Here is a 24671-nt window from a genome sequence, read left to right on the forward strand (position 1 = left end):
ACCCTAGAGATTAGAACCAAATTTAGTAAGCAGAAAATGAGGAGGAAAAACTTAAAATTGAGAAAATATGTCCGCTAACTTAAATTCTCTTTGAAATGGGAAGAGACTATATATTATAACTAGATTTTGTAGATAAGAAACATTGGAGCTTATTCTGAAGGAAAAAATGACTGGGGAGAATTTAGTGCCTATTTCTATGTCTTTTTTCTTTTTGGATTGAAAGAAATTTCAAGGCATATCTCCTTGGGTCATTTCCTGGTCACTTCCCAGTCTCCTACCACTATTATCCACCCTCACCTCTCCCTGAGAGAAAAGAGTGACTGTCTGTTTACCAAGCAGCACTTTCTGGAGTTGAGAGATGAGTTCTATAAAAATCTGTCACAATCTAATGCTAAAATTTCATTTTAGTCTTTTCTAGTGAAAAAATAATTATTTTACCCATTTTATTACAAATGATATAAATATGTGTAAAATAATTCTCACTTTTAGAAATTGATTTTATATTTTATTTGTAGTTTTTTAATGTTTTTATTAAAGAAATTATTTTTTAGTGTTTATTTTTGAGAGAGAGAGTGAGAGACAGTGCGAGCAGGGAGGGGCAGAAAGAGAGGGAGACACAGAATCCAAAGCAGGCTGTAGTCTCTGAGCTGTCAGCACAGAGCCGACGTGGGGCTCCAACCCACAAACCGTGAGATCACAACCTGAGCCGAAGCCAAGATGCTTAACTGACTGAGCCACCTAGGCACCCCTTTAATGTATATTTTTGAGAGAAAGAGATTGAGAATGAGCACAAGCAGGCCAGGGGCAGAGAGAGAGGAGACACAGAATCCGAAGCAGGCTCCAGGCTCTGAGCTGTCAGTGCAGATCCCAACGTGGGGCTCCAACCCATGAACTGCGAGATCATGACCTGAGCTGAAGTTGGATGCTTAACTGACTGAGCCACCCAGGTGCCCCGATTTTACATTTAAAAACAGGTTTATTCTTTAATCATAGTAGTAATTCTCTCTTAAAATTATAATGCAAGGTGCTTAGTTTGTCATGAAAACAAAACAGATTTAGTGGACTTAGGTGTATGTCATCCTGTTCCTGGGATACACGTTTTTATTTTATTTAAACTTTTATTAAGTTTACCTATCCAGTATTCAAACCAGGTTTGCAGTGTATCCTGTTGTTAAAAAGTGTTGAATTAATGAAATTAGGTATTGTGAGTAACGATAGTTATATGTAAAAGATTATTAGAATACGGGTTTGGTTAGCAAAGCTTCAAAATAGCAAATGTTAGCTATGAATGGTACTCGTAATCTTCAGTTGATGTTTTAAATACTAAATTCTGACGTTAACCAGTTTATTTACAATTAAAGTTGTAGTATATCTTTGCTTTAACACCTAAGAAGATGTGTTCTATATTTGTATTGAAATAAACAGTTTTTAAAGGGAGAGAGTAAGATTTAGCTTTCCCTTCTAAAAAAACTTGCTAAATATGGGAGTATTTATTATAAGGCAAATTATTATGTGAGGTGAAAGCTTCAAATATTGAAATACATCCAAATGTATGAATTATAAATGCCTTTTATTTGTGGAGAAAGTTTTTTTTTTTATACTGAGCCTCATTATCCCTTGTAGGCCTCATTTTTTTATGTAGCCTTCTTGGCAGCTTGCTTTGCTTTTTGGATCTATGCATTGATGTTTTCATCAAATTTGGAAAATTTTTGATCAGCATTTTTTCTGTTCTGATTGTTTTCTCTTTTAGAATTCTAATTATCTGACAAATCCCTGAGACTATTCCCCTCCTCCCCCAATTTTTTTTTGTGTGTATTCTTTTGATTAGATAACTGTTACTGATCTAATTTGGAGTCAGTAGCTCTTTATTCTAGGTCTGCTCTTTTGTTAAGCCCACCCAATGAATTTTTCCTTTCAGTTAGTTTTAGGTTCTTTTTTCCTATTTTCTGTGTCTTTACTAAAACTCCCTTTTATTCATTCATTAAGGCCATGTTTTTAGTTCTTTGAATCTATTTTTCTTAAATTCTTTCAATATAATTACAATATTTTTAAAGGATTTGTCTCTTCCAGAACAGCATCTGAGCATTTTCAGTTCAGTTTCTGTGGATTGAAAAATTTTTTTGATTTGGGTTATACATTCTTTGTATGTTTAGTGTTGTCTGATTGAATATTGAAAATAGTGGATTATAGAGACTCTGAAAGTCTCTTCCCTTACTCTGAAGAGTGGATTTTTGTTTTCGCAGGCAGTTTAGTTACAGGCTGATCACCTGAATATAGCTTTGATTTAAGGCTTTGTTAGTGTGGGTCTCAGAAGTTGGAAGTTTCTCAGCAGTCCAGCTTTGTCTCCATTGTGCAGCTTTTGTGGACTTTAGTGTCCGAATGCTGTTCTTTTTCTGCACTACTCAGTTTCTAACACTTGTTTTTTGCTCTTAACCAGGTAGCACTTTGGCAGGGGATATGGTTTTTCCCTGCTATTGTACCCTTCAGCCTTGGCCTTCTATTCATGGGGAATCGCCTTGTGGTATATTTACTGGGTACTATCTTTCTAGAGCTTCTTCCCTTGCCATTTTAACACCCAGACTCTGATCTTTACTACTTGTAGCTATTGGGACTGCTGTACTCTGCTTGGACTGTAGCTCTCTGTACCTTGGGAAATTGTCCTGTGGCATAGGGCAGTGGGCCTTTCCTCAGTCTTACTACTACCCTACCTATTATGCACTGTTTTGGAATCATTTGCCTCATACATTTGTCTTCTTTCACAGTTGTTTCTGGAAGGAGATCTAATTCGGTAGTTAACTCCACCATGGCTAGAAGCAAGACTCAGCCTCTTCTTAGTGTGGAAATAGATGAGCTCTTAAGTCTCTTGAAGCACATACATTTTTTGTTCTCTGATGTGTTATCCCCCAGTGTCATGCTTGACAGCGTACAAATCACCAACCACATTTTCACCCTTTAGCCCTCTTGTACTCCTTTCTGTAGCTCATTGTTTACTCTTTAGGCAAATGTTGGGACTTAGTGAGTCTTTGGCACATATTCTGGCTGGAAAAATGGTATCTTCTTCTATACCTTTCTATAAGCAGAAATAGCTCTACCAAAGTTAGCACACTTGCCATTTTGTTACAGAGCTACTTTTAGTGAATTTGCAGCCAAGCATGCTAAAGATTCAAGATTCAAAGCAATTGAAAAGATGAAAGATCGAGAAGCCTTGTTTAATGAATTTGTGGCAGCTGCAAGGAAGAAAGAGAAAGAAGATTCGAAGACCAGAGGTGAGAAGGTAAGATGAGGTGATTGACAGGAGCGTGAATGGGAAGAGACTAAGCTGGGGCCATGTTTTTTCTGATCTCATTCATGGGCATAGATCACAGGACCCCCAGACTGGTTAGTTTTGTAAGTTCACTTTTACAGTTGTTTACGTGTGTGTATTCAGTCACTTTACTTCCATAATGCTTATTTTAATAAGTTTACTAAAGTACATAGATTTGCTTTAAATTTTATTAATACTGAGTTTGCCCAGTACACCCGGAACTGACTGTTAGATCTTTCTACTCACTGGTGCCTGCTAAAATTCAAGATTCCTAATAAGCGGTAACCTTTAAATTTTAAAAAGCTTTTTTATCTTTTTTGCCTTCTAACAGATAGCATTTTAGTGACTTTCTAATCTTTTAGTAAACATATCTTACGTATAAATTATTGCTTATCAGAAATAAAGGTCAGCTATGAAAGATTAATGAATTCCAAATGTCACTTGGTAGTGGTGTCAGGAGCGGAGAGGAGCCCACCACTGGGGAGGCAGGCGGGTGGAGACCGCACCGGAGGTGCGCGGGCCATCAGAACACGCAGCCACTCTCCTTAGTCCCCCTGTGTGCTTTGTGGATGGAGATGAAGAACCTCTGAAGCCTAATCATTTTTGACATTTAAAATGGGCTTTCATTCCAGAAAGTTAAAACATCACAAATTCTATTAAGGAATGTCATGAGGGAAGTAATACCATTCTTAATGGGCTCAAGCCTCCTGCACTGTAAATAGCAACAGTATTGGGTGAAATAACTTTTGTCAGAAGTATCTGAAATTTCCTGATTATTTGGTTTCTTGGGCTTCAGTGGAGATTCTTCCAGAATTATTATTTCACCTTTAACTTTTTTTTTTTTTTCCGTAAATGATTATGCTTCTCAGGAAATGTGCAGAATTGAGTTCTGTGTAAACATTGTGTATGCTGAATTAGAATCATGTTAATGTATTGTTTGCTACTTTTGACTTTTGGTAATACCTTATTTGATTAAAGAATACCAAGTAAAATAAATAGTTGATACTGTGTGATTGCTTTTATACAAATTGAATATTTTTCTCTTTGCATTTATAACCAATGTTCTTTTTCTAAACACTTTTTGTAACTATTTTGTGTATTTTGTTTTATAACAAGTGGATAGACTTTACAGTTTTGTGCTGTGCGGCCTGTCAATCAGTTCAGTCTGACAGCTGTCAATCACTGATACGCAAAGTATTATGGGATTCCCTAGTGAGGAAAGAATTGGTATCTCTGTGTGGTGACTTTAGCCTCCCGCAGTTCCGGTACTTTACATTTTTTTAGTCTTTTTTCCTTATGAAGTGATGAGAGTTGTGCCCAAAATGTATTAAAGTAAATTAAATAGATATTGCATCTAAATAAACCTGCTGTATTCAGCTTTACTTTCTTTTGATTGTAAAATAATTCTCTAAGTTATAGGTTTGGCTTTGTACCTTTACTAAATTTTTAAAAAAGAGCCAGGAAATAAGTGAAACTTTCTCAGCCAATTTAAAGAATGCAAAATTACTTACTAACTAGGCCCTGGGAACAAATCTTTAAGAGTTTAAATACAGTGTATTTTATATTCACGGTCTGAGAAGTAGCTGGTTAATGAAGTTTTATTACTTTCTTCATGACTTTTAATGATTATTCCTATGAAGTATATTGTCTATACTGTTTTTTTTTAAACCCCATTTTAGCTGTATGTAATTGAATAGAAAGATTAGTGCTCATAGCATGGTGCTAGTTTATTGGAGTTTGCTTTCTTTATTCTTATGATTCTCTAATTGCTGTTTGTAGTATTGAGGTAATGCAGTTAACAGCCAGATAATAAAAGTTTTTTGCTAAGTCAAAAACCTGTAAAGGACACTGACTTTTGGTGAAGTAGCCCCCACCTTTGGTAGACATTTTCAAGCTAAAGAGAAAAATCATTTGCAGGTAGCTTTCACTGGTAATTTTCCATTTTATAAAAAATGCCCCTAAAATTCTGCTTACTTTTGCTAGACTGTTTTGTCTGCCAAAGTAGCTACCTTCAAGGTTTTTTAAATTTTATTATATTGTATAACCCATTTTTATAAAACTGTGGTTCAAATAAGATACCTTTTGGAACAACACATTTGAAGTTGCACACAGTAGAGTTAATCCTCTCATGAAGTGCATTTTTCTCTCTTTGCTCACTTAAATTTTCTTCTGAACAAGTTAAGTATGTTACAGTACATTAGGCTTAGGAGACTGTTTTTCCCTGTTAAAGTGAACAGCCTAGATGGTAAGGTACTTTGATTTGGGGAGAGAAGAAAACTGGGAATGTGGAGTCTTGGATTGCTGCTAATGGGTAACTTAAATTTTTTGACATTTATGCAGTTGTTGATAGTTCTCATACAAATGGCAGCTTTGGTAAGCCATGTATAGCCTGTAATGGTAATATCCACAGTGAGGGGAAGTTAAAATTTAATTTCATTTAAAATTCACTGTTTATACATCACACATTTTTAAAACTGTAAGAAAATCATTTGTAGGCTTTGCGTCTAATATTTGAAAATTGTCTTAAGTCAATATAAATTGACTTGGAAATTGGCTTGAAAAGATTCCTATTTAAAGTAGCTTGCATGTTTTATTTAACATAAATTTTGTAAATTTTGCTTTCTAGTTTTCACAGGCATCTAGGAATTTGGTGTTCATCATGTCAGATACAAAGTAGACAAGATGAACAGAAAAATTGTTACATCACTATATCAAGTAGTTGCTTTTTCATTGTGTGAAAATACTAGATTTATGAGTATTTCTTATTACTACAAAGTCAAGAGCCAAGTTCAGTAGTAAAAGAAATCCACAGCTGATTAGCTCTTGGTTTTTAAAAAATTCTCTAATAGGAAAGAAACTCTTTTCTTATAATCTTACTAGTGTTTTCCAGAAATGACATTATCCTCTCTTAATTCTCTGTTAGGGGAAATGAGAGTTTGGAATAGGCAGAAAGAATGTGATTCCATTTCTAATTTCTGATTCCTTTGGTCACGCGGGAAGCCAGCATGTTTAATTCCTACAGGGAAGAGAGGTTCTTGACATGGTCTGACTTCTCTATTGAATTGACTGGCTGCCTCTGGTGTCTCCCCTCATAGGAGTACAAGATAACTTGAATGATACTGAATTTTAAAACAGGTCCTCAAAGTTATGTAAAAATAAACGCTTTCTTTATTTCGTTATCCCCTATTTAAAAAAATAAGAATTATAGTTTGGGAGAAGGATTCTAAGTATTGTACATGTTGCTACCAAAGGATTAATATCTTTTAATAACCTTGGTGTAATTTTACTGAGTTGGTACTTGATTGGCTCAGAATGTTAATTTATTAACAGATTTGAGTTATAAAGGTATACATGTTTAATGCTAAAAAATACCAAAAATGTGAATATAGTTTTTAAAGTAATGATTAATTATGATCATAGAAATCCTATAATTTATATGTAAGGGTACAGGCATTGATTTTTTTTTAATTAAAATACAAAAATTTACCCTGCTTTTTACTTGTTTTTAGACATTTGGCAGTACCGTTCCAAGTTTCTAATGAATGAGACTTGTTATTTGTGCTCATCTATTTCTAAATTCCCCTATTGTAACAAACAAAAATTATATTCATCTACTTTTTAAAATAAGTCATTATTATTAACTTGATATTAAAATGTAGTTTACTGTCAGTTCATAAGCCTGATTATTATCTAAAAATAAATATAAATTCTTCTCTCTTATAAAAACGTGGCATTGCTGAAATGAAAAAGTTAACAACCTAAAAAAATTTTTTTTCTGTATTTGAATAATTTGGAGAAAATGATTTATCTTGAGTTTGGTAGATTTTAATTTTTTTTTTTTCAACGTTTATTTATTTTTGGGACAGAGAGAGACAGAGCATGAACGGGGGAGGGGCAGAGAGAAAGGGAGACACAGAATCGGAAACAGGCTCCAGGCCCTGAGCCATCAGCCCAGAGCCTGACGCGGGGCTCGAACTCACGGACCGCGAGATCGTGACCTGGCTGAAGTCGGACGCTTAACCGACTGCGCCACCTAGGCGCCCCGAGTTTGGTAGATTTTAAATGAGAGTTTATGTCTGTTGATTTTTATATTTATCATGAAAGAGCAATTCTAATACTCTCTGACTAAAATTTATTCCACTATAAATAAATGAATTTAAAAAGTTATTATTCTCATCTTTAAGGTAAGTGAACAATTTTTTCTGGTTGTAAACATTTGCATATGAGGAATTTCTCATGGTGGATTCCCCCCACCCCCCATTCCCTGATATATTTTGAAATACAGATTAAATCGGATTTCTTTGAACTGTTATCTAATCATCACTTGGACAGTCAGTCCCGATGGAGCAAAGTAAAAGACAAAGTAGAAAGTGATCCACGTTACAAGGCAGTGGATAGTTCTTCAATGAGAGAAGACCTTTTCAAACAGTACATTGAAAAAATAGCCAAGGTAACTATTGTGTTTATTTATACTATAAATATGGAATAAGAAAATTCTTAATTGCATCATAAAGGTATTAGCTGCTGTTTGGGATTTGGAATTTTTCCTGTCAGTATAATTAATATAAGGATCTCTAGCACATGTAGTTGATTTGGAAACGAGGTACAGTGTTAATGTATATTCTTGGTAAAACCCAGGTTTGAAATTCTGTATTTGGCAAGCCACTTACTCTGGAAACATATCTTGATAATGTAATTTTACTTTATAGAATTTGGACTCAGAAAAAGAAAAGGAGCTTGAAAGGCAAGCCCGCATTGAGGCAAGCCTTCGAGAACGAGAAAGAGAGGTTCAAAAGGCACGTTCAGAGCAAACAAAAGAAATAGACCGAGAGAGAGAGCAACACAAACGAGAAGAAGCTATCCAGAATTTCAAGGCTCTTTTATCTGACATGGTATATATTCCTCTCACTCCCCGCTCCTCCCCCCCCCAGCCCTGTCCCTTAAGTACTGGATATTAGAGATCTATTAGGTTGTCTTGTTAGTGCAAATTTTAATATTCTTTAAATGGAATCTGAGAGATATAATTTGGTAAGTTTCATAAAGTGTTTTAAAATAGTATTAGCACCCACTAGAATAAGAAAACCATTGTTATTTAACATTTTCAGAAGTTTCTTTTGTACATATAAAAATGTATAATCTTTTAGTCTCAAAGATAACTTTTTATTCTTGATGGAAGTCATCTTAAATTTTCACACACTTACATGCCGTAATAATAAACAAAATGTGCTGAATAGAGTTAAACCTTTTGCCTGGTGATTTAGGGTCACCACTGTGGTGATGAATGATTGTACATGTAAATGGTATGAGGTCTAGACTGGAGGTGTACTGACCCCAGGAGATAGATACTCTGGAATTTTCTTGCCAGCGCTTCTGCACATCACCCAGGGTTGCTGAGGTGTGTAGGGTTTTGTCTGTATAGCCAGTGCACCGAGGCCACTCTGCTGTTCCACATGTTTTGTCCCCTCTCCGTGTCACCATCTCTCCTACTATTTCTTTTCTCTCTTTCATAAGGACTCTTGTTGTTACTACTACTGTCAGTTCTTTGGATTTCTTCCCTTGCTTCTGCTGGTATGTTTTGAGTTTCCTCTTTCTGTTCTCTGGCTAGTTACAGTCATTCACTGATTTCTTTCGCTGCGTTTACTTTTCCCCACATTCATTCTCTTTATCGCAGTCACAGAAATCATCCTAAAAACCAGATCTGATTTTGTCACTCTCCCTGTTGCTTTCACAGAGAGAAGCTTCTCTACTCATAGTGGTTGCAAACATTTAAAATTCAGTTGTCTTAGCATAATATATGACTTCATTCCTTAACTCCCCCACCACCTTCATGATATGTTACCCTCTTTGGTTTTCTCTCTTGCCCCTTTAAGCTCTAGCCTTTCTGCACTTAGTTCTAATGAACCATATTTACACCTAATGAATTCTGGCATTAGTCATGCTAATCCCTCCACCTAGAATACTTTGAGTGCGCTTAAAAACTCATTTTTCAAGAGCACACCCAAATATCTCTTCTGTGAGGCTGATATTGACCCATCTAAGGCAGATTTGTTTTCACTGTTCCCTTTGCCTGCCCTGTGGTCAGCATACACCTCACAGCACTTATTATGTGCTTTTGCCGTTACTTGCTTACTTGCCTGTCTTCTCTTAAAAAAGTTGAGTCCTTTGAAGGAAGGGGTAGTGTCTTACTTTGTTTTTCCAGTACCAAGCTCCGTGTTTAGCTGACTCATTTTTCGGTGCTTGATAAATGTTGATTAAATAAATGTTTTTATATTTTTCTTCTTTCTCACCTTTCTGTCTTTTTAGCCTCCCATGTTAGCATTGGCAGTGGTGTAACTAGCAGTAACTTGTATTGCTATTACCAGCAGTGAAGCATAGCCTTGTGCTGTTTGTTGAACCAGCCTGATCTGTCACGTCTTCTCTTACTGACCATGTTAATTCTTGCTTATGCTTTGAAATGTCACTTCCAGTATGTAGTTGATAAGTACAAATTTGAGCTCAAGATCTGTTGGTGGGTTTTTTTTCCTGTCACCTCTTTAGTCCTGTAGCAAGATATTTCCTGTTTTATTTCTATCCATTTCTCCTACTGAAGGTTGGTAAGATGTTAAATAGAGTGCCTAAGTACGATTAAAGTAATTCTCTTCATCTTTCTACACCTCTGAATCCATACTTGATAGCTTGCTTGGGTGAGCTCTGAGAGGTGGGATTTCTAGTTTAAAGAAGCAGATTTTTAGTGACTGTTTAAGGTGGAGTCACCAGAAGCTTCCGTTATTAATTGTATCATTCCTAAACTAGATAAATAAGCCTTTTATTGTTGAAATGTGAAAAAAGAGATCTTTGGTGATAGAATTTTTTGGTACTTTTTTAGGTGCGTTCTTCAGATGTGTCATGGTCTGATACTCGGAGGACTCTCCGAAAAGATCACCGTTGGGAATCTGGATCCTTGTTGGAAAGAGAGGAGAAAGAGAAGCTTTTTAATGAACACATTGAAGCACTTACCAAAAAGAAGAGGGAGCACTTTAGGCAACTTCTGGATGAAACTTCTGCAGTAAGTCTCTTATTTTCCTTGTTTTAATCTAGATGGGTCTTTAAGAATAATTCCAAAAACATCGTAGTGTCTTGGTCTTTAGATCTCTTACTGGAATGCATGGGTTTTATACACTTTCTTTTCTGTTTTTTTTTTCTTTTCTTTTCTTTTTTAAGTAAAATGTTAATGGCATTCTTAATTATTTAGAAATTACTTCCTGCCGCAGTTTTCACATTCCTGTTGATTGATATTGGGCTTTGTTGTGTGATCATTGATCCCTCCTAATGATAGAATGATAGACTGAGTGGATTGCATCTTTTGCTCCATTTTCAGTTTGGTCCCATGGTCCCTTTCTTCCCTCCGTCGTTCACGTTTTCTTCTGATACCTGATCTCCTTTTGGTGGTGGTTTCTTCAGAAGTTACAGTGTTGCCTATGGGGATCCAGGGTTTGCAGGTGATTGTCTTAGGCCACCTTGAAATAGGACCATGAATATAACTCTTGTGGCCAACAACAAAAAGAAATTGTATTAAAGCTGCTTCCTGTCTCTAGCTAGTCCAATTACATTTGGGCATTATTACAGGAGATTGTAGGTCAGCGTGCAATACTGTGTACTGTATATGCTCCCGCCATTTGATCTTTGCGATGAAAGTGAGTTGTATTTGTGGTTTTTTTTCCTTGCCTTTCAAAGATTACCTTAACATCCACATGGAAAGAAGTAAAAAAAATCATTAAGGAAGATCCTCGGTGCATTAAGTTCTCCTCCAGTGACAGGGTAAGAGGATTTTGTCTGAGATTTACTGTCAGTTGATAAATATTAAATGTGGGCTTAATCAGCACCACCAGTATGTATTTTGATTAAACTGACATTGATGGTTTTAAGTGAATAACTTAAGAGTATGAGAAGTAAATCTGAATTTTAAGGTCATATTTTTTTTATCTTGTACTATACATTAATAAGACAGCAAAGTAGAAACTGTAAAAATGTCATCCTTGGGGTTAAGCCTGTGTTCTGGGATGTTAGAGCTTTACTGAAGCTGTAGTTTTTGTTTCTGGTATAGTCAGGTCCCACTACATAGACATTTTCAACCTGGCCGTGGATACCAGGCTGTCAGAGCACCAGAGCCGTGTTAGCAGAATGCCATAATGTGATCTTTTGTTGTTACATGCCCCGGAGACTGGAGTAGAGGAACTGCAGATGGGGGAAGTTTATAGAAGCTGAGCCCTGTTCTGGGATGCTCTCACTCCTGTGTGGAAAATGAACTCCCCTGGGTTCTGAAATAGTGAATGATGCCAAGGATAGGGTAGCTGACCTCAGTCTTATTTTATCCCTTGGCCTTTCATTTGTTCCTTCTCCCCATCATTCTCCTTTCCCAGTTGGTTTCTCTAGGTCTAGGGTGCACAACCCCACAGAGCTATTATTCTTCCCCCTGTTTCCTTAAGATGGATTGTAGATGTGTGGACGACAAAGTACACATGGCTGGGAAAGAGTGGTGGACCGATAGCCGACAGGTCTAGTCTTAGTTTCTAACTTTTCTGATTGTTTAAATTGACAATAATACTTTTTAATATTATTATTATTGTCATTATTAATATTAGCCCAAAGAGTTTATACCCATTATGCCTGTTCCTTACTAGAAAAGCTAAATGCTCAGGATCAGTTAGTACTAAGTTATGAATGTTATTTGGGGTTCTCCATAAGTTATACCACATTATTGTCTTGGTGTTAGAAGATAGAAGTATAGTCTACAGGAAATACCCCCTTAATTTCTTTATTTTCAAGAGTGTCTACCACTTGAGGTTGTTAGGAACACAAAAGGAGATATCCTGATAAAACCCTCAGCACAGTGTAGCACATTGCAAGCCCTCGGGCTTTAGCTACTGCTAATATATTGAGTGGTTCCTTGTTCTTGGCTTCTTTTTGCCTTAAAAATGTACATTGCATATTTTGCAGTTTAATGAATGCTGCGTGAACAAAAATGTACTTTCTAGCCTTTTCCTTTGGAATTATTTATGATGTGACTTACAAATTACCGGTTTAATAAATAATTGATAGTAATTTTGGAATTTGTGACTTTTTTTTTTAAATCTTACTGTCCTTTTGCAGAAAAAACAAAGAGAGTTTGAAGAATACATCAGAGACAAGTACATCACAGCCAAAGCTGACTTCAGGACGCTTTTGAAAGAGACCAAATTTATAACATATAGGTGTGTGCAATGAAATGTTTCATATCCGCAGTCATTGTCTTTACTAGTCCTTACTCTAATGGCCAGAGCATTCTATGCATTCACACACATGTTGACATTATTAATTTTTAGGAATAAGAAGAAGCCAATTTTATTAAAGGCCAAATACAGCCCATGTCTACCTTACTTTTTTTTTTTTTTTTTTTTTTAAAGAAAGGGCCCAGATGTCAATTCTTATTTTGTGTTACCCACCCATCCAGTTTTTTAAACACACTTTTGTTTTTACTTCACTGCTTTTTTAGGAGTACCCCCGCTTGATAAGAGTTGTATTTGTGAAGAGATTTCTTAAACAGTCCTTCACTGTCCATTGTCTCTGCCTCCTGTGAAGACTATTCAGTGTTGTGGAACATTTCTTAAGCTTGAAATCATCTTAAGCTCAGCAAAAACTTTTTTTTTTTCGGGATGATAGCAATTTGCTGGATACTTTTAAATACAAATTTTAAACGATAAAAATCAGAGTTTCTAGACAAGATTTCTCTGTAACGTGCCCAGTAGTTCCACATTCCCAACCGTTTTACCATCAGGAAAACAAGTTTACAATGCTTAATGCTTAGCAGTCAGTGCACAGGAAAGCAGTTTTGTTTCATGCTCCAGCTTTTCTTCCTTTAAGAGAAAAATTGGAAACATCTTAATGAAGGGTATGTGCACGGGAGGATAGATAGTGCTGAGGGTGTGGTTTTTAGGTATTTTGTCATTGGATTTTTTGGTCAGGATCCTTAATGTTTTGCATCAGCTTGGGCTTTTAAATTAGATGTGAAGTAAGACTTCTTTCTACATTTTTATAGTTAATTTAGTGAAAGATGTGAAAGTGAAAGCTTGTGAAAGATGCTGGGATTGGCAGCCCCGCAGACTGAAGTCCTCTGTTCATCCACAGAACAGGTACAGCACGGGCAAGATTTACCCACCCACCCTCAGCCCTGATCTGGAGGGACCACCAGTAGGGGTGGGAGGGTAATTCAGCTTCTGAGGCCCTTTCACTCCTTGGAGTCTTTGCTGAGGCGATTTACAAAGGTGACCACTGCAGTGAAATTTTTCTTAAAAAAAAAAAAAAAAAAAATGGAAACACAATTAGGAACTAGATGGACATTTCCAGCTCATTTCTGAAAGACCTGTGAACAGCAGTCAGTAATTCTTGGACTTGTTTTCTTATTTCAGATCCAAAAAGCTAATCCAGGAATCTGATCAGCACCTGAAAGATGTAGAAAAAATTTTGCAGAACGACAAACGGTATCTAGTACTAGACTGTGTGCCAGAAGAGAGGCGTAAACTGATTGTGGCCTATGTGGATGACCTGGATCGCCGGGGTCCACCCCCACCTCCCACAGCGTCAGAGCCCACGAGACGATCAACAAAATAATTCTCAGTACTCTTCCACAGGGGTATCTTAATTCAAAAACGCTTGCATGAGCCAATTTCCAGGTTTTTACATGTATGTGCATTAGTCAGACTATTGCAGAACCATCTGACGAACAGAAGGAGAAGCATTCATGAACAGTTTCTGAACAGAGAACACTTTGGAAATAATTTATGCTTTTCTTTGTGTGGCATGACTGACATACATACTCAAATATAGGCTGTCTCTAGTAAATCTAAAATCTTGAAGCTAAAAATCATCCTTTTATGAGGTGTGGAAGTCAGTGACTTGGTGACGTTCTTTCTAGCAGTGTTAAACATGCAAGACGTAAGAGCATTTGTGGTTTGAACTTGCAAGATGCAAATACCACAGACTCCAAGAAAACCTAAGTTAGGGTTTGTTTTATTTTGATTTTGTTTTTTAAAGCGGGTAAAAGAGAAAACACTGAAAATTGAATTCTTATCTTCCAGAGGCTAAGATTATTATAATGGACATACTTTTACCTTTGTCTCTAAAGAACACTTTAGTTTTGTTTGTTCACTTACGTGCTTTGATTACCCCCTCTGAATTCTAGGCCAAGTCTTGTTTAGCCTAAGAGAAGATTTATTTAGTAATTTCTTCTCAGGTATGGAACCACGGTCATAACTAACATGTTGGCCAGAATAGGACTGATGGTTAAACACGTTTTATTTACCATTAAGTGATCTTTATCAAATATTCTGGATTAGACAACAAATTATCTTTCTTGGGTGTTCCCTGTAAACTATACTCCAGTTTGAATGTTAAACTTTTGTTTCTAAAGTTTAATTTTAAGATGTTTGAATGTTCAGTTTATGTATTTGAACTACAATAAACCAACCCTTTTTATATATGTGGATTGTATATGATTATTGTTGTGGAACCTATAACAAAGACATCTTTTAAACCTGTTCATTAAAGCAGTAGCAACTGTAATTTGGCACAGAGAAAGTTGACTTCCAATCCTATATATCACATAGTTTTTAAAGGCTTGAATATAATAAATTATTTGCAGTATAAAAGGGAAGAAATTTGTAAAGAACCATTTTGGTGCTCAGTCTCTTAGCAATATCCTACTGCCTCATGGGAAGAAGATGCTGGTTTTTTGTTTGTGTGTTTTCTTGTTTTTGTCTCTATGTTAACACAACTGATGGTGAAGCTTTCTTGGCACCCTTTCAGTGTGCCCTGCACATCATACCGTGGAACGTACCTTTGACCTCCACTTGCTCTTTCTAGCTGTACCTCCCCACTTTAAAGATTCCTGTCTCATTCCTTCATAGCTTTCTCATTTCAGAGTACCACATCCATGTTTAAGAAAAATGGGTTAATTGGATAACTTATCTTCCCTTTTCTCTCCCATCTCCTGTGATTGCAGCAAAACCTAAAATGAGGAAATACCAGTAGATTGTGTGTTCTGTGCACAAAGACACAGACCACATGCATACAGACTCATTCACACTTAACTTTACTTAGTACTTAGCTTAAATATATTAATTGTTACAGAAATCATGTATGTGAGCAACTGGAATTAACAGACTAAGGTCCTAACCTGTACAATTTGATAATGAACAAGATAGTTTATCCCCCTTTCCCCCCTTTTTTTGAAGGTCATTTGTATAAACCCATTGAGTGATTTTTAAGTTCTGTGAGGCATGAAACTGAAGTGTTTGCCAAAAGGAGCACAGCTGTTGTAGGAATATCACTGGCCAGCAGAAGTGAAAGCTCTTAGAATGCTTTATTTTGTTCTGAATTCCACGTAGTGTTGTTTGCCCACTCATTGTTTGGTTTCTCACAGTTGAAAAGTGTGAAAAAAAAAAACCACAACGGTTTGGTGATACCTATCCTAATTTCCTACTTCTGTTGTAAAGTATTTGGGATTGACTGTTCATTTAAGGTGCAAATCAAGCTTTACTATGCAGATTTCTTTAAAAGACCAAGTCAGGACTCTGTATATTAGGTTTTTAATGAAAAGGTCATCATAATTACACTGTGTTTCAGTATCTGCATCTTGACTTGGCGCTTACCGTCAAACTCCTTAAAGATATGTGATACAGTTTACCCTGAGACCTATGTCAATACTAAGGTCTGACCTCCCCATAAAGCCCCATTGTGCCAAGTGATGATTTTGAAAGGCGCATTCAAGACAAAGACAGCTCTAAGTCTCCAAGACTATCTGAAGTAAAGCAATTGTTTTTATTTGTTTACAAGTTAAAATGTCAAAACAGTAGAAGCTCACATCCAGCATTTACTATATTATATAGTGAACAATCTAATTCAAATAGTTCACCACAGTTTTCAAGGTAATCCCTTTGTATAACTGTCTCACAAAACAGTATTTGGGTATTTGGGTTAAATTGTACTTTGTGATCTTGTGAGCCTTAAAATAAAAATTTGTAATGAACCAGATAAAATGAAATCAGCCCTATCTTCTGTGTTAAAAGCAAACCACGACCATTGGTAAAGACAAAAAAACATACCCTAAAACCCATAGACTGGACATTTTTTAAAAAATACAAATTCCATCCACAGCATATTTTTGTATTTTAACTTCCCCATGGCTTGGCAAAATGGCAGTTTTTTTTCCTGAGGGAACCCCACAATGAAAATACCCCAGAGTTCCATTATAAAGTAATCAAGAATCATGGATAAATGTCCTTATGTTTAATAGGGAAAGAAATGTATCATAATGATTGTTTTATTGGGTATGATTTACCTTGCTGTAAAATGAAGTTGTTGCCTTTTACTTGAATTATATTGGTAAAGTGTTTGGGAACACAAAATTTAGTAGTATTGCTTTTCTTTCTCCATCGCCTTTGTGCTGTTTGTTTTCTATTCTTAGCCAAATTCTGTCCTGTATCCATGGAATTTTTTCTTTTCCTATTATTATTATTTTTTTTTTCCTTGTTACTCTTGATCATCTTTGTAACAAAGACCCTGAGGTATTTTAAAACTTGGGCAGGGTTCAGTGAGTTCAGTGTTCAGGGGACATTTAGTACCATTTAACAAAAGGAAGATCACCATCTCCGTTCCTTCTTTATACTTGAGGATTGCCTTCAGTAATTAATACTTTTGTCATTAACTACAGTTTATATTTATCTTGACAGAATGGAGGTATCGGGAGGAACAGATTGATAGCAGCTTGTAGAAGAGTACTTTGCTCCTGCATCTTGGAAGCGTAGGTAATTGGGAAGAGAAAGGGCAGTTTTTAAAGTTCTTTCTCCATATCAGAATTTAGAATGTCATGCTAATTAAGCTGCAAAAATCCTCTGACTTAGCAAATGAAGACTCACGGAGACCTCTTTACAAAGACTAGAGAAGCAGGTTTCAGTGTAAGGCGAAGCTTAGCCAAAATAAGCCACGGTTTGAAATGAGCCCACAATGAAGTGCTGATCCTTATTCTGGCAACCTTCAGGCATGGAAAATCTACGTGGATTTTCATAAAGTAAATTTTGAGCTTAAGTGAAACAAAGTTTGCTAAGTGAAGTTAAGGCTAGCAGGTTCAGGAAGAAAGTAAAAGTAAAGGAGTCCAGCCTTTGACAAAGATAAGCTCTACTCCAGCCAGTACAGGGTAGTCCTAAGGAGTACCCAGTAAGAGCAGTTGTGAACAAGGGACAGAGAGTGTCTGGGATTTCTATTCACGTGTGACAGAAGCATCTTCACACGACACTGAAGTTAATTCTTTGGATAGCCAGGATATAATTCTGAAACATCACCATGACTCCTAACACGGTGTTCTACTTACCAAATGGCACATTTTGAAAATGCATACTGTGAAGCATTTTTGTAATTCCTAGAGTTAGTAACTGGACCATGGTTTATGTCTTAAAGTCTGCAGTATCGACAAGCAGCAGTGCAAGTAAATACATTAATCACAATTTGTTTTGCTTGGAAAATTAATCTATTTATCACAGTCTCCCGTCTCTTGATCGTCATGTTCCCAGGGGGTAGGGTCATTGTCCTGTACACAAGGGACTGTGTCCCTCTCATGCCAAAACTGCTCTACATCAGGAAGGATGGGGATCTGTGCCTTCTCCGTTCTGTCTACACTGGAGGAGGGAGAGCCAGGCTTCTCTCTCTCTGGTATGGGTGCTGGGGACTCTGGAGATGGGACATTGTCGGGAGGGACATTTGAGTTACCAGCTGGTGTTTTCTGAGACTCTGAGGCAGTTGGTGGTTTTTTGGTTATCATCCATTTCCACAAGCCTTTCAGGCCTTCCTTGAACTCTTCTGACATCACTAGGAAGATGAGAGGATTTGCCGAAGAGATGGAAAACATAAGGACTTGAGACAGGGCTATGAAACCTTGTGGTGGGGCTGGGCCTCCAGCCGTCAGGTGCCAGATCCACAGCCACGCTATCCAGTCGGGGAGCCACAGCACAGCAGAGGTGACAGCGATACTCAGCAACATCACTGTGAGCTGTCTGGAGCGCATCTGGTTTCTCAGATTTTGAGTCTTAGTGCCTCGTTTCTTACACTGACCATAAGCTCTCCAGAAATAAAAACTGGCAGAGAGTAATGGAAGACAAAACGCCAGGAGAGGGTAGAGCTTACCAAACATTGCCATGAACCTTTCGGCCATGGGGGGGACGTCCATGAGGCACATTTCCACACCTGCGTGAAGCCTGGTGGTGCTAAAGAACCATTCTGGCAGGGGGAGCAGGCTAGCTACAGCCCAGATGGCCACCAGCACTGACCAGATGGTGCAGTTGTGGATACTTACTTGCTTGGCTGGGTCACTCGCATACATGAAGCATGCTTTGGCCACGGCAACGATCGTCAGGCTCTTGGCTGCCATGCACGTGTGGATGAACCAGTCAGAGGACTTGCAGACAAACCAGCCTAGGTCCCAAACCCCTTTGAAGTATGCTGTCGCTCGGACGGGTGCAGAAAACAGCAGGAGAGAGAGATCAGCCAGGCTTAGATTCAGAATCAGGGAGTGGATCATGGATGGCTTCCCTTTCCAAGCGCTATGAAGGAGGACGCCAATCACGCAAAGGTTCCCCATGAAGCCCACCAGGCAGATGGCCACCAAGAGAGCTGGGACGATGGTCCTCCAGTCCTTGGAGTCAGAGGGCAGGTACCCTCCGGCAAAGTGGAGGTGAGCAGACGACACGTTCATGGTGCTGGAGTTGGAGTCTGTGGAGGCAGCTGCCAGCATCCCCTCTTCCACGCGGCTCGTCCTTACAGAAGTCAGCTTCTTTCTGTCTTCCTGCCCCGGCTCTTTTGCCTAGGAAATAAATAGGCTGTCATCCGTGTCAGATGACACCTCTGGACCCTCCCCTTGCTTGTTTCCTGAGAGCAGAGTGTGGAAGAACGTGGACCCGACTCTGCCTTATGTGACGTGTCTCCGCTGCACTGAATGGTGAGCAGCAGGGCTGCTCTGGTGCCTCTCATTAGCAAGCCTCATGTCAGATCGGCAGCCCTGTGGGGTCAAAGCCGCAGAGACTCATAAATGATAAATGAGGACAACATACATGTAAGTGGGCTCTGTTCCTGGGGTGGGGGGGGAGGGGTGTCGCGCGCCAGTCAGGCAATCGTTTTCAGCCAGCTGTTTCTAAAATCTTGACTGCCGTCTGTAACTCAGTAAAGCCTGCATCTGAGCAAGTCAGTCTTTTGCACAGAAACCTGGACCAGAATCACCCGCTTACTTGATGCAGCAGGTCTGGAGCAGGGCCCAAGAATGTGCATTTCTAACAAGTCCCCAGGGGATGTGGATGTCAGGGGTTGATCTGAAGCAAGGACCGATGCTGCTTTTCCCCCTGCGGAGATGGGCTGCTGCCTTCACCCATCCTACCCCACCGGCAGCCGGCTGAGAGCAAACACGCAGAGCTGAGGAAGGAAAACAAAAACTGCAAAGAAGTCCTACGGAAAAATCAAATTACAAATGACTCTAAATTTAGTCGCACAATTGCAAGTTTCTTTAGAAGTGATGATAGTTAGACTCTGAGCTAGAACACATTGAATACCATTTCAGCAACTGATGACGATGATGAAGGCAACCAAATGATGAATTAGGCTGCTCTGCAGACAGAACTCCCAGAGGAGTTACCTAGACGGGAGGAATAAAAGAAAAATAAACAATTTCTGTGGGGAAGGCGCCTTAGGCATTTTAAAGGAAGTTACATGTTAAAGTAGAAAAAAAAATTTCACAGAAAAAAAATGATTCTAGAACCAGTCTTGACATTCTATGGTGGCCAGTGGAAAGGTGCTCTGGAGGAATCTGAGGAGCTAGGGTCATTCGGGCAAAGGGGTTTGTGGAATCGCCACGAAGACGCGCCCTACTCTAAGCCTGGCGGAACCAGGAATGCTTTGTGTCCGACACAAAAAGTGCTGGGCTGGCAGTCTGACCTTTGGGTTCTGGTACTAGCTCTGTTTTCTATCAATTTGTCTCTGGAAACTAAGGGAATGACATTGACAAATTCCTCAAAGCCTGAGCCATCTCGGCTCTACACTGCCAGAATAAGCAGCCCCTGAATATTGGGAAAGCTGTCTGTGCTGGTTTTCCTTGTCTGTCTGCCTTCCCCTTCTTTCTGGAAAGTCATGGTGCTTAAGCAAACAGTAGTGGGGGGCAGTGCCTTGTCCCAGCAGTGCGCCGTAACCCCCAGTTAGCGCTTTGGACGGTGAAACAATAGACGCCTCAACAGCAGCAGCACTTGTGGGGGGCGAAGAGGCCCCCTCCATCTCATGGGGAGGAACGTGGGGGGCGGTGCACAGAAACTCACTGAGCACTGCTGGAAGCAAATGAACATCGTGTGAATTATACACTAGCTGGAGTATGTGGAGGACAGCGGTCTGGGACCACAAACAAACACTCCTTTGTATCATGGCTTCAAGCTTATGATGGTCCAGGCTCCTGAAGACCGGTAAGACAAACAGCTACCTACATGAGTTCAAGAAGGCTTTAACATCTCCAAAGTCTGATCTTTAATTGAATTTGGTGGTCCAGCTAGAGACCAAATGTATGGCCTGAAGAACTGCAAGCCTGAGTTTTTCACATTTTCTGGAGGTAATTTGTTTTAACTTTTTATTTTGAAATAATTGCAATCCGACTCGACTTCGGCTCAGGTCACGATCTCAAAGTTGTGGAGATGTGAGATGGAGACCCACATCAGGCTCTGTGCTGATGGCGTGGAGCCTGCTTGGGATTCTCTCTCCCTGTCTCTTTCTCTCTGCCCCTCTCCACCTCAAAATAAATAAACTTTAAAAAAATAAATTAAGAAAAGAGACTATATGCTTGCAGCAAAAAGGAATTTTCTCCATTGGCAAGCTGAATTACCTAGTCCAAGTTTTTGCTTTTCTTTTGATACATCAGCATTTGTGCATCTAGGTATTGGCAAGTGTTATATGTAGCTTGTATCCACTTTTTCTTCATGTTAACATCCTTTCCATTTAAAGGCTAGATATAACTTAGCAAACCTAAAGGAAGAAAACCCACCATATGCATTTCTTCTTATTTGTAAGTTGATCTTTGTTGATAACATATTCACTGAAATATAGGACTAAGTTGTATGCATAGCGAACATTTGTCAGGTTTCCCTATTTTTATTTATTTTGGAAAGTTGCCTCATATTTGAGCCCCTTTCCTGTTTGATAGAAGGGATCGTGGGGAGAAATTATGAGAGGGAGGTGGATTGAGCAAGTACAATACAGAAATAAAATGGGTAGTTATTTGGGATGAAAAGGGGAAGCAGCCTCCGCATCCCAAAATGCTGGAAACAAACCAAATGCCCACACTGGTGAATGACTAAGTAAATCACATTCATGCAGCGGAATACTATTCAGCCACATGAAGGAATGACTCATGCTACAGCATACATAGGTGAACCTCAGAAATACTCTGCTAAGTGAAAAGAGGCCAGACACAGAGACCGCATGCTGTAAATTTCCTTTTAGATGAAATGTCCAGAAGAGACAAAAATACGGAGACAGAAAGTAGATTAGTGGTTTCCTGGGGCTGGGGCTGGGGTGGAAAAGCGGTGAGTGCAGATAAGCACAAAGGATCTTTTTGAGGTCATGGAAGTGTGTTGAAAGTGGATTGTGGGGATGGCCACACAACTCTAAATGTATGGAAACTCTTGTATACTCAACATGGGTGGATTTTATGGTATGCAAATTATACCTCAATAAAGCTTTTTTCTTTTCTTTTTTTTTTTTAGGGGTCATTTGGGAGGGAGAAATAAAAGGTAAAGAGCAGATCTGTCCCTGCTCTTAGAATGCTCAGTTGGCTCCAGGAGAAGGGATATTCTATTCTGAGATTGTGATTTACAGACACAAATTACGCAGCCAGGGAGAGATTGTGGTTTAGAAGGACCCAAAGGAAAGTGCTGGCCGGGGAAGGAGGACATCTGAGGTCAGCAGAGAGAAAGGGAGAGTTTCAGAATTTGTTGTCTCTGGTGCTGGTTCCCCAGCTTGGAAATGGACTCCCAACACAGCCTTCTGCCTCCACTCCATACTCATGCTAAGCCCCCAGCAGCAATGCCACCGCCACTCCCGCCCCCAAATGCCTAGATGGGTCCCAGGCTGCTCTTCCATGGGGACACCCCCATGGTGGTGACGTTAAGAGGAAGCCCCCTGGAAATTGAGCGGTAGTAATAAAACAGATAATATAAGCCATAGACTTTTTTTTTTTTTTTTTTAATTTTAAGTTGCAAACGACCTCAGCCAGTTTAAACTTCAAAGGAACCCAGACAGCTTCAAGCCTCCATTGAGCTGACAGCCCAGAGCCTGGAGCCTGCTTCGGATTCTGTGTCTCTCTGCCTCTCTGCTCCTCCCCTGCTCATGCTCTATCTCTCAAAAATGAATAAATGCTAAAAAAAAAGAAAAAGAGAGAGAGAGAGAGAGAGAGAGAGAGAGAGAGAACCCAGACAAAGCAAAGTGGTGGGCAAGATTTTAAGTGGCTTAAAAAAAAAAAAAAAGAAAGAAAAGAAAGAAATCCAGGGTAGTTAACCTACAGTGTTATATTAGTTTTAGGTGTGCGTAAGTGGCTTTTGACAAAAGCAGAGCTAAGTAGGATCTCTTAGCAGGGCTGGGCAAAGTTTACCCTATAGCTCAGGTCCAGGGCATAGTGATAATAACATCACTGATTGGAGGAGTCCTAAGTGCCAACCCCAGTGCTAAGCGTCCTGTGCACTGAACCTCGGGACAGCTTCTGGGGGCGGTGCTACTGCTAAGACCCTCCTCTTACAGATGCTGACGCTGAGGCATGGAGACCTGAAAGGACTTTCCCATGGGTCTGTAGATCACACAGCTAATAGATGGCAGAATTGGGATCGCGAGCCTGGTGGGTCTGGCCCCAGAGTTGGGGTTCCAGAACTGGTGTTCATAAGTACTGTGCTATCCCGCACCCCTAAAGAAGCTGTGGGGTAGTGTTCTTTAAGATCACAATTGTGAAACTCGTATAGTTCAGTCCAACAACAGGTATTGAGCCCTTTAGCTCTGGGGATACAAAGCTTGTGGACTTTTCTTTCAGTTAAATATTCACTGAGCCACTTCACCTCTGTGCCAAACACCAAACATCTGTGCTCAACCTTGGGGCCACAGGCGGTGCGAGAGCTCCTTTTCTTAAGGAGCTGCAATCTAGTTGGAGAGATGAATGGACGGGAAAGTTCAGTGACCGTGCCGCAAGGCGGGTGGCCATCGTGGGCACCTGAAGCAAACTAAGAGCCGGTGGGGGAGGGTCTGACCATCAGACGCCTCCTGCAGATGGGAAGTCTCAGCCCTACCCCGACCTGCTCTTCTCTGCCACAGCCTTTTTTGAGTTCATCAGTGCTGTGAATTCAGTCTCCCTGTATGAAACACACCGGAAAACAGCTATCTCTTATCAGAGGAGTTAGCAGGGTTTGCTTTGGGTGTCCGAGAGTTAATCTCTCCTTCTGCCTGTAGGTTTGCAGGCTCTGAACATTGCCCAGGAAGCTCTGGGAGGAGCAGAGTGGATCGGGCTGGGCTTTGCCGACCAGCAGTTGGTGAGCTCGTTGAGTGTGCCCCGCTCTGGCTGTGCGGGCATTCTCTAGGTTAGCCCTCAGGGAGACTCCTTACTCTCCCCTCTCTCCCACTCCACTGTTGAGGAAGAGCCACGACACATGGTTGGTGTTTCCTTCTTTGCTGATGGCTTTGGTTCATTGAGGCTCCCTTTTCCCAGGGCCACGGGTCGTGCTATCTTTTGGACTACTGTTACCTTGTTTCTGTGGAGTAGCTCTGGCTGTGGGGTCTTCCTGACTGGCACATCCCATTACTTCGGGTCTAGCGTCTTGGAGTGTTGTTCCAGGCTGCAGGTGCATGCTGAGTGACAGTCTGTCTATGAGTGGTGAATGGGTCTGGCCGGGTCTGGGTGGCCACTCCTACAAGACAGCACCCCCTCCTGTTTCTGCTATTGGTTAGGTACCTCTGAAGTCCACTGTAGGGATGGCTAGCCTGTAGATTTCAAATTCCGTAGACTGGGAGCCGGGAGATCTGAACCCTGCCCCTAAAAAGTGAGACTGTTATACCTGAAAGCAGCCCTTTTGTGCTGTGTGGGTCAAAACTTTTCCAGGTAGGGAGACTGATGCTCTAACTGTGGACATGACTTGTTGAGGCCGCTGGATCCTGGGTAGCAGGGCAGAGGCTGGGATCCACGAATCTCAGCTGACGCTTCTTGTTTTTCACATTGTCTTGCCCTTTTTCCTGCTAAGGATTTTTTTTTTTTTTTTGTTAATGGTTCATGTTTTGATTTTATGGAGGATAACATTTG

At 39.6% G+C, this 24671-nt stretch overlaps 2 protein-coding genes across 11 annotated transcripts in view; one reads left to right on the plus strand and one right to left on the minus strand.

Moving 5' to 3' along the window:
* The window catches only part of TCERG1 (transcription elongation regulator 1), a 61960-nt gene extending 46209 nt beyond the window's left edge, over positions 1-15751 (plus strand). For 7 of the 10 annotated variants that reach the window (XM_047850970.1, XM_047850979.1, XM_047850989.1 and 4 more), the window contains 7 exons: positions 3124-3274; positions 7590-7754; positions 8014-8196; positions 10170-10349; positions 11018-11101; positions 12434-12534; positions 13729-15751. In XM_047850970.1, the coding sequence (XP_047706926.1) occupies positions 3124-3274; positions 7590-7754; positions 8014-8196; positions 10170-10349; positions 11018-11101; positions 12434-12534; positions 13729-13930 (1066 nt within the window). In that variant the 3' untranslated portion in view covers positions 13931-15751. Of the gene's footprint in view, positions 1-3123; positions 3275-7589; positions 7755-8013; positions 8197-10169; positions 10350-11017; positions 11102-12433; positions 12535-13358; positions 13471-13728 lie in introns of those variants that run through there. The other 3 variants (XR_007150526.1, XM_047851003.1, XM_047851032.1) reach the window with 3 other exon arrangements.
* A 2092-nt stretch (positions 15752-17843) lies between these two features.
* On the minus strand, positions 17844-19103 carry GPR151 (G protein-coupled receptor 151). Its single transcript, XM_047851039.1, has one exon. It carries the CDS (start codon positions 19101-19103, stop codon positions 17844-17846), a length of 1260 nt encoding a protein of 419 aa, XP_047706995.1.
* Positions 19104-24671: the final 5568 nt, after the last annotated feature.

This window comes from Prionailurus viverrinus, chromosome A1, assembly GCF_022837055.1.
Source record: "Prionailurus viverrinus isolate Anna chromosome A1, UM_Priviv_1.0, whole genome shotgun sequence".
Taxonomy (NCBI): domain Eukaryota; kingdom Metazoa; phylum Chordata; class Mammalia; order Carnivora; family Felidae; genus Prionailurus; species Prionailurus viverrinus.

Bases quoted from the DNA above. Each gene is read 5' to 3' on its own strand.
- GPR151 (XM_047851039.1), bottom strand. From the start codon at position 19,103: ATGCTGGCAGCTGCCTCCACAGACTCCAACTCCAGCACCATGAACGTG.